This window comes from Fukomys damarensis, unplaced genomic scaffold (assembly GCF_012274545.1).
Source record: "Fukomys damarensis isolate Sample0158 unplaced genomic scaffold, DMR_v1.0_HiC HiC_scaffold_23, whole genome shotgun sequence".
Lineage (NCBI taxonomy): Eukaryota > Metazoa > Chordata > Mammalia > Rodentia > Bathyergidae > Fukomys > Fukomys damarensis.
Window position 1 is genome coordinate 7,929,039 of NW_022900935.1, and position 8,457 is coordinate 7,937,495.

The window sequence follows — 8,457 nt, forward strand, 5'->3', positions numbered from 1 at the left end:
ACTTCCCGGGGCGCGCCCCGCCGCGTTCAGGTGCGTCAGACCGAGTGGCGCGGAGAGGGGGCCAGTGGCACCTCCACCGCGCCACCTGGCGGCCCTCGGCCCAGATCTGGGACTTGTCCCGACGTCCGCTTCATCACCCTGGCTCGTTTCTGTAGCTCAGACCATAATGAAGATTCTGGATTTTGATTGAAGTCAGCAACGTAGCCTATCTAAGCTTCGCTGTCATCTGTAAGATGAGGGCATGAGTAGTACTCATCTCACTGGGTAGTTGGGAGGTAAAAACAAACAAAAAACACCTCGGTAAGAGGACTGGGCCAGAGAAATAGATAAGCAACGCTGACAGACACCCTTGTCCCCCGCTCGTGCTTGTCCACCGCTAAATCACGCCTCCCTCTCCACGAAAAACTGCCTAGGAAATATTCTAGTAGAGGAAAGAGCATAGGGTCTGGGAGTCTGGAACTTCATTCAGACCCTTTTGCTGCTAGCTTTGGGAGCAGTCGGTTAAAACTTTGCCCTGCATCTCTGGCCAAGATGATGGACATATGATTCCTCTGTGTCATCTTCTAGGCCGACTAAAGAGAAAAAACTAAACTAGACAGCCTGTCTGAAATTTAGACCCAAGGAAAGTCACTTGGGATAGCAGCCAATACGTGTAGAATCCACCTGGCATCAAGGTCTGGTGTCTGTCTGCCCCTGCCTGGTTGCCTGCTGTCTCTTTCCCTCCCACTCTGTGGTTTAAGGACACCAAACTCCTATCCCCCTAGGCAAAAGTGAGAGGTGGAAGCAGTTGGATGTGGTTAGAGCTGAGGACGGAGGTGTGAGTTGATGTATGGGGGTTGGGAGAGAAGATGGGGAAGATGATTTCCTCAGTCTTAGACCTGTTGAGTCTAAAGTGCATATGGGACACCCCTGAAGGCAGGAGCCAGCTCTTGCTTTGTAATAATCTCTGCACCTAGAAGAGCTTCCGGCAGATAATTGGGTTTTTAGTTTTTATTTTTACCAGTATATGTTTGCAGTACATAATAAATACATTCATCATGGGGAGCTGGTACATGTACGTAACACATCTTAATTCTTTTTGCATCCCCTTCCCCTGCTCTCCCTCCTCCTCCCTCCATCTCTTGGTTCTTTTGTGAACTCATTTACTGGGTGACCCACGCAACCAGATTTTACAGAGGAAGCCTGTATTGCCCCGCTATGTACTGAACAGAAGGCCCAGAAAAAATTCCAAGTTTAGTTGTTACCACAAGGCAGAGGGAGGACTGGACTGCCTTTGGGTGACTTGTTCTCTGCTCCAAAATTGTCTGGGTTGGTTTTGATGCCACTAAGGGTTCTTGGTGACAAGTGACAGAAATCAACCTCAGGTAAATTTAAACAGAAAATAACTACTGGGAGAATTTGGGCTATAGAATTCATGGGAGGGAATGACAAATCAACCTCAGGTAAATTTAAACAGAAAATAACTACTGGGAGAATTTGGGCTATAGAATTCATGGGAGGGAATCTATGCTTTATCTAGGCAGGAGCCCCTACTCAGTAGCTCTTCCCCATGGTTTCATTGTTGTAGATGACATCTAGGGGCAACCATGAGGTGCCCCTACATCTAGAAGTAGGGGAAGAAGCAACTAAGTTGTCTTCTGAGAATATGCTGCTCTTCGACTTCGCATACTTTGTTTGATGTCCACCCTTCCTCAGCAGATGGGAAGCTCAATGAAAGCTCCATGAGGGTCAAATGTAGGTCTCGTTCACGGCTGTAACCCCAGGACTTAGACCAGAGCCTGGCATATCACAGTGCCTGCTAACTGTGTTGCCCAAACACCAATCTCAAAGCATGAATGCATCGGTTTGCCTGAGGGAGTGAGGGTAACTCTGGCTCAGTCTAGACTACAGCCTGATAAAAGATATTAATGTAGTACCAGGTAGGCTGGACACATTTGTAATTCCAACTACTGAGGAGGCTGAGGCAGGAATTTCAGCTGATCCCAGCCCAGGATTTAGAGGCCAGCCTAGGAACATAGTAAGACTCCCCCCACATTAAAAATTAAAAAATAAGAGTATTAATGTGCCTAAGAAAAAGTGCCAGTTAGGAGTGTCTGGGCAGCTAAAGAAGCCAGAGATCAAGGAGTGTTGCCAAAGTAATGTCCAGCAGTGTCCATCAAAACATTCTGGGGACAAAAATGCTGATCTAGGAACAGGGGAATGAAGGCAACATTCTTTAAAGCCACCAAATTCATCCCCTACCTCACCCATGCTCTGGATCACCAAGCAACTCTCTGAAAACCATTCTGTCCCCCATGTAGTTCTGCCCACAGGGAGAGAATGCGCTCAGCAGTGAACAGGAAGACCCAGTCTGCTTCAAAGCCCTGCTTCCCCTTATAAATTAATGAATTGGCATCTGATTTGAAATATCAGTCTCATGAGCCTAGTTAATGCCTGTGTGTTCTGTAGAGAGGCTGCTGCTTTTAGGACTAACAACTGTGGTTTCAGAGCTAATGTCTGGACCCAGAATGGTGATAAATTCACCAAGGTAACAAATGCTACCCTGGGGACGTGGATTTATCTGCAATTTTTTATTTCCTTTATTTTTCTTCAAACATTTTTTTTTTTTGTCCATGGAGGCATTTGGGCATTTACTTGTATGTATATTTGTACACATCACAACCCTAGAAAAAGAACCCCAGGATTTCTCCTTCTGTATGCTTTTATCTTACTTCTTCAAGGTCCGTGATGCCTGCTGAGGTTGTCGGTATGATGCCATCAGACTGGTGTGAGGAAGCAGACTCTTCTGCCATTTTTGCAGGTCTTTGAGTTGCATATCAGATCTGGGAATAAATACTCCATACTTGTGAGGTTCACAGCCAGGATCATTAATGTATGATCAGCAATGTATCTATGTTTCATCATCACAATTAGAAACCAGACAATGACTTCGGAGCACAGCCTAATAAGAACCTGGTGCTGCATCTCAGAGTTACATCCCCAGCGCTTTTGATTTTTCTTGAGACAGGGTCTTGCTAAATTGCCCATACTAGCCTAGGACTTGGGATCCCCCTGTCTCAGCCTCCCATTTAGGTGGTACTACAGGCATGTGCCATCATGCCAGGTCTTAATTCTGTTTGTTTGTTTGTTTAGAGGTAGGATCTCAGAAAGCAGTCCAGGCACAATTTGAACTTGCTATGTAGCCCAGGCTGGCTTTGAACATATGATTATTCTACCTTAGCCTCCCAAGTGCAGTGCTGATTGCAGGTGTGGGCCATCACTCCTGGCTCTTAAAGCGCTTTGCATGCTCTTGAGAACATCAGTCAGGGCATTCTTGTAAACAATTAGATAACAGCATGGAAAAATGGCAGAAAGAACTAAAATATTTTTAATCTAATCTTTTTCTTTTTTTCAGTGTTGGGGGTTGAATCCAGGGCCTTGTGCATGATGGGCAAGCACTCTACCATGGAGCTACTCCCATGCCCAAAACATTTTTAATTATAATAAAATGCATACAAAGGTTTTTAAGCATATGACAGGGTTAAAAAGATGTCCTCAGCCAGATATGGTGGTGTATGCCTGCAATCTTAACATTCAGGAGGCTGAGGCAGGAGGATTGCAGCCAGTTTGAGGCCAGCATGGGCTACACAGTGAGTTCAAGACCAGTCTGTCTCAAAAAAAGGTCCTCTATCCTGTTTTTTTCACCTGATTCCCCTTTCTCAAAGGCAACTATTCTTTGAATTTTCTAAAAGTTTATTTTTTCCACTTTTTTTTTCAGCTTTAATTGAGTTTATTGGTACATTTTAGGGATACAGTACAGTTACATTCATTATTGAGATCTTGTACCTCTACATGACAAGTCCTGATTCTCATTTTTTCCCCTTACCCCTGCCCTCCCTTCACCCTTTTTTTCCACTTTTAATGTTACATATTTGCAGTACATAGTGATTTCATTCATCAAAGGGAGTTGGTACAGATACATGATATTGATATCTCAGTCTTTTTACTTCCATTCTATTTCTTGTCCCTAATCTTTTTTCCCCATATTTTGAGCAATACAGCTTACCTATTTTTTCTTGACTTTTAAATTTCTATTGACATATGAAGGTGGCTTTTGTATTTCCCTTCCTTTTCCTTGTATTTGCTCTTCATTTATTCTCCCACTTGAATTATAGTTCAATTTTAATTTTCTTTATTTCTTTATGTATTTATTTAGATAGGGTTTTACTATGTGGTTCAGGCTGGCCTTAAACTCCCTGTGTCACCCACGCTGGCTTTGAACTCAGGATCCTCTTGCCTTAGCTTTCCAATTCTATAGTTCCATTTTTCTGTATGCATGTGTGCATGTGTATGTTATGGAAGAGTAAACTTAGGGCCTTTGAACTGAATTCCATCCCCAGCCACCACCACCCCGCTTTTGGTACCGGGGATTGAACTCAGGATCTTTCACTTGTGAGGCAGGCACGGTGCCACTGAGCTAAATCCCTGCCTCAACCGCAGCCTTTTTAAAAAATTATTTATTTATTTTTATTTTTGAGACAGATTCTTGCTAAGTTGTCCAGGCTGCTCTCAAACTTGGAATTCTCCTGCCTCAGCCTTCCAGAATTCTGGGATTGCAGGTGTGTACCACATGCTCAGTTTATAGTTCAATGTTTAAATAAAAATATTTAATATCCAAAATATTTTAACTATACAAGTATAGCATGACTACATTTTCTCTTTCTTTTCTTTTTTTTTTTTTTTTTTGAGACAAGGTTTCACTTTGTCCTTCAGGTTGGCCTTGAACTCACTGTGTAGCTCATGTTGACCTTGAGCTCTCAGTCCTCCAGCCTCAGCCGCCTGAGTGCTGGGATTCCAGGCGCGTAATACCACGTCTGGCTACATTTTCTTTCTTTTATAGTTTTCAGACTTAAATTGTCACATTGTAGTTTTACTTTTGACTTCTATGTATCTATTATGAATTTAATCCTACCCTCTCCCACCAAAGCTACAATATTCATTCCATATGGCCAAACACACCCAGCTAATCAGTCTCTTAGTTATTCCCCCTTTCCCCCTTGGAATCATTCCTCTTAGAACTCTTTTCCTCTTCACATCTAAACTTACTGGTGCCTTGACTGCTTGACAATTGTAACTTCCCTTCTTGTGGCCCTGGAAATTCCCTCTGCTTTTCTCCTGTGTTCGTGCCCGTTTTCTGAAGCTCATTTCTTCCTCTTCTTTGACTTACTTCCTCACTTTAGTGGAACCCATCCTCCAGTATCTGCCTGAAAAAAGGTACTTAAAAAGTAAAGTTCTTGTGACTCTGCATTTTTGAAATTGTCTTTATTATAGCTTCATTTTGGTTGATAGTTTGGCTAGGTATAGAATACTAGATTAAAGATAATTTCCCTTCACCGTACCTGTCTTGCAAGCCCAAGGTCCTGAGTTTGATCCTCAGTACTGGGGAAAAAAAAGAAAATAATTAATCTTCCTTGAGAATTTTTAAAGTATTGTTTTCTTGTTTCCTAGCAACCAGTGTTATTTGAAAAGACTGATATCATTTGATCTACAAACCTTTTTGTGTGTGTGGCCTGTTTCTCTTTCTGGAAGCTTTTTAATTTTTTTGGTTTTTATTTTGTTTTGAGATAGGATCTTGCTATGTAGTTCAGGCTGGCCTTGAACTCATTGTGTAGCCCAGGATGACTTCGAACTCACAGCCATCCTCCTGCTTCAGCCTCTTGAGTACTGGGATTACAGGCATTTGCCACCACTCTGGAAGCTTTTAAGATATACTCTTTCTCCCCAGCATTCTGAATTTTTTCAATGATGTTCTTTTCCTGAGTCTGTTGTAAATACAGAATTTGACTAGTCTCTGTCCCCACTTTCTGGGAGATAACTTTTATTTGTTTTTTTGTGGTTCTTTTGGTACTGGGTATTGAACTCAGGACCTTACACTTGCAGGGAAGGCAGAAGGATAACCTTTAAATACTCTGAATTCCCCAAGCATTAGAGTTTCTTTGTTATTATAATTTATGCTAATAAAGTCACTCCTCCTGGTAGGCCCTACATTGTTTAAGATAACTCAGGGTAGGGGAGACCCTGCCAGGGAGATATAGCATTAGGAGACTGAAGCCTTGAGCCACATGATGTTGGTACGCCCTCTGGGAAGGGGGAGGGAGCTAGATAGAGACTGAGTTCAGTGGTGTGGACAATGATTGAGCAATCATCCCTATGCAATGAGCCCCTAAAAAAAATTGCATACGGAGGGCCTAGGATTTAGTTCAGTAGTTTCGCCGCCTGCCTCACAAGCGCAAGGTCCTGAGTTCAATCCCCAGTACCAAAAAAAATTGCGTACTGAGCTGGGTATGGTGGTGCATACCTGTGATCCTAGCACTCAGGAGGCTGAGGCAGGGGGATCACTGTGAGTTCAAAGCTAGCATACATAGTGAGTTCAAGGCTAGTCTGAACTACATAGTGAGACCCTGTCTCAAAAAACCAAAAAACCCAAACCAAACAACCCAACCAATCAAACCAAAAACTGCACACTGAAGCTCAGGTGAGTGTTCCTGGTTACTAAAACTCATCCTGTGCCAGGAGGATGATGCATCCTGCCTTCATGGAAAGAGAGCACTGGCAGCTTTGCATTGGGGACCCTCTAAGACCTGGCCCTGTGTGTCTCTTCCTTTGGTTGGTCCTGATTTGTACTACTATTGCTATAATAAAACTGAAATCTTATCTCTGCCACTTTTCTTAGCTCTGTGAAGTGTTCTAGTGCATTATTGAAACTGAGGGGGTAGTGAGAATGTTACCAGGTTCTGGGGTTCTGTGGACTTGCTAAGTCCTGCATGACCTGAACAAAGAATTGTACAAGGTACATGAAAAGTGTAGTGAGGTTTTACATTCATTAAAAGTAGGAAAAGAAGTACGCTGTGCAGTGAGAGAGGGCCACTGAGAGAGTTCACAGTGGCCAGAAGGTTAACGGTGTCTTTTTATCCCTCATTCTTCAGGCTAACATCAGACAGAGGCCATCCTATCAAAAGCCTGTTTGATTTTGTGCCAGCACTTTCTGATTGGTCCCGGGTGCAGGGCTTGGGAACTGAACCTCCGTGACTGACACGTCATGCCCAGTTACCCGGCCAGTTTGCCATACCCTAATCTCCTGCCTCAAGAACCTCAAATTGGTCAGAAGTGTGTGTGGCCTGAGGAGCTCTGAGTTTGTTGTGAAATAAGCAGTCAGTCTTGTGAAGAACTGTGATATAAACCTACAAAGTCTGGCCTAGCTCCAGATCGAATTGTCAGAACTGCATTGCTGTATTCTTTTGCATTCTTTGCCCTAAACCTTTTAATCTATAAACCCATGCACTCTATAATTATTTTTTTAAAATCCCCTAGCCCCGCCTTCCACCCCCTTTCTCTCTTGCTGAAACTCCTGCTAGTTTTTTCTTTCTTTTCATCTCCACCTCTGTGTCCTTTGTTTAATTTTCTGGAAGAGTTTACCAACTTCCAATCATTCTATTGACTTAAATTTTTTTTAAGAGTAGGAAAAATTTGTTGAAAGAAAGCAAGCTTCTGTCTAAGAGAGACAGAAGGGGGACCAGAAAGTGGGTTGCCCCCACCGACTTAAAATTTTTTGGACTCCTTTCTTTTTAATTGTGAGAAAAGTTCTTCCTAAATTACGCAGGTTGGCCTTGAACTTGCAGTGCTGCTGCCTCAGCTTCCTTAAGGGGGATTAGGGCTCTAAGATCTTTTTGTTTGTTTTGTTCCCTAAATGTTCCCCTCTTGTAGCTTCCTGTTCTTTTTCCACAGGCACAATTATTGCCCTCTTTTCCCGCAGAGGTTTCAATAGTTTTCAAATTAATTATAAATTTCGGGGGCCGGGGATTTAGCTCAGTGGTTCCAGCACCTGCTTCGCAAGTGCAAGGACCCAAGTTTGATCCCTGGTACCACAAAAAAATAAAATAAATAAATAAATAATAAATAAATTTTGGAAAGTTTTTCTTGCTCCTTGTTTTCTCTATTTCCTCTGAATGCTCTCCCGTTAACTTTGTACCATTTTTGTTGAAGGCCTCCATCAAACATATGATGATCCTTGCTGCTTTTGTTTATATTAGAAAGTGAGACATTAATCATTGCATTTGGGGAGGAGGCTGATGATTACTGAGCTTCATTACGGGGATCCCTGGCAGGTACCTGGCAGTTTTACCAGGGGAGTCCTCGGCTGTAGGTATCAGGTGCATCTTTCATCCTCCCATAGAGAATTCCTCTGCTCTTCTAGGACAAGGTTATGAGTCTGGATGCCAGTCTCCAGGGACCAAGAGCCAAAGCAGATGAGGGGGTGTTACGGTTCAGCAAGTCCCATCTGATTTCAGGGCAGAGGGTCGCTCCTATTCTCAGCTGTGCCTCATATTCCCGAATTCAGAACCTCTCAACTCACTCTACCTAGTTCCTTATACTATCACCCAGTTCTGTTCTTTCTTTCTTTTTTTTTTTTTTTTTGTT

At 43.0% G+C, this 8,457-nt stretch overlaps 1 protein-coding gene across 4 annotated transcripts in view; it reads right to left on the minus strand.

Annotated features, from left to right (window-relative positions):
• Mycl (MYCL proto-oncogene, bHLH transcription factor) overlaps positions 1-8,457 on the minus strand; it is a 22,328-nt gene that overhangs the window by 7,021 nt on the left and 6,850 nt on the right. The window contains exons 1-3 of one of the 4 annotated variants that reach the window (XM_033767267.1): positions 5,379-5,397; positions 2,712-2,822; positions 138-260 (exon numbers count right to left, since the gene is read on the minus strand). Coding sequence is in view for 1 of the 4 variants with exons in the window: in XM_033767265.1 (XP_033623156.1) it covers positions 72-134 (63 nt within the window). In the remaining 3 variants the exon portion in view is untranslated. Of the gene's footprint in view, positions 1-71; positions 261-2,711; positions 2,947-5,378; positions 5,398-8,457 lie in introns of those variants that run through there. The other 3 variants (XM_033767266.1, XM_019207736.2, XM_033767265.1) reach the window with 3 other exon arrangements.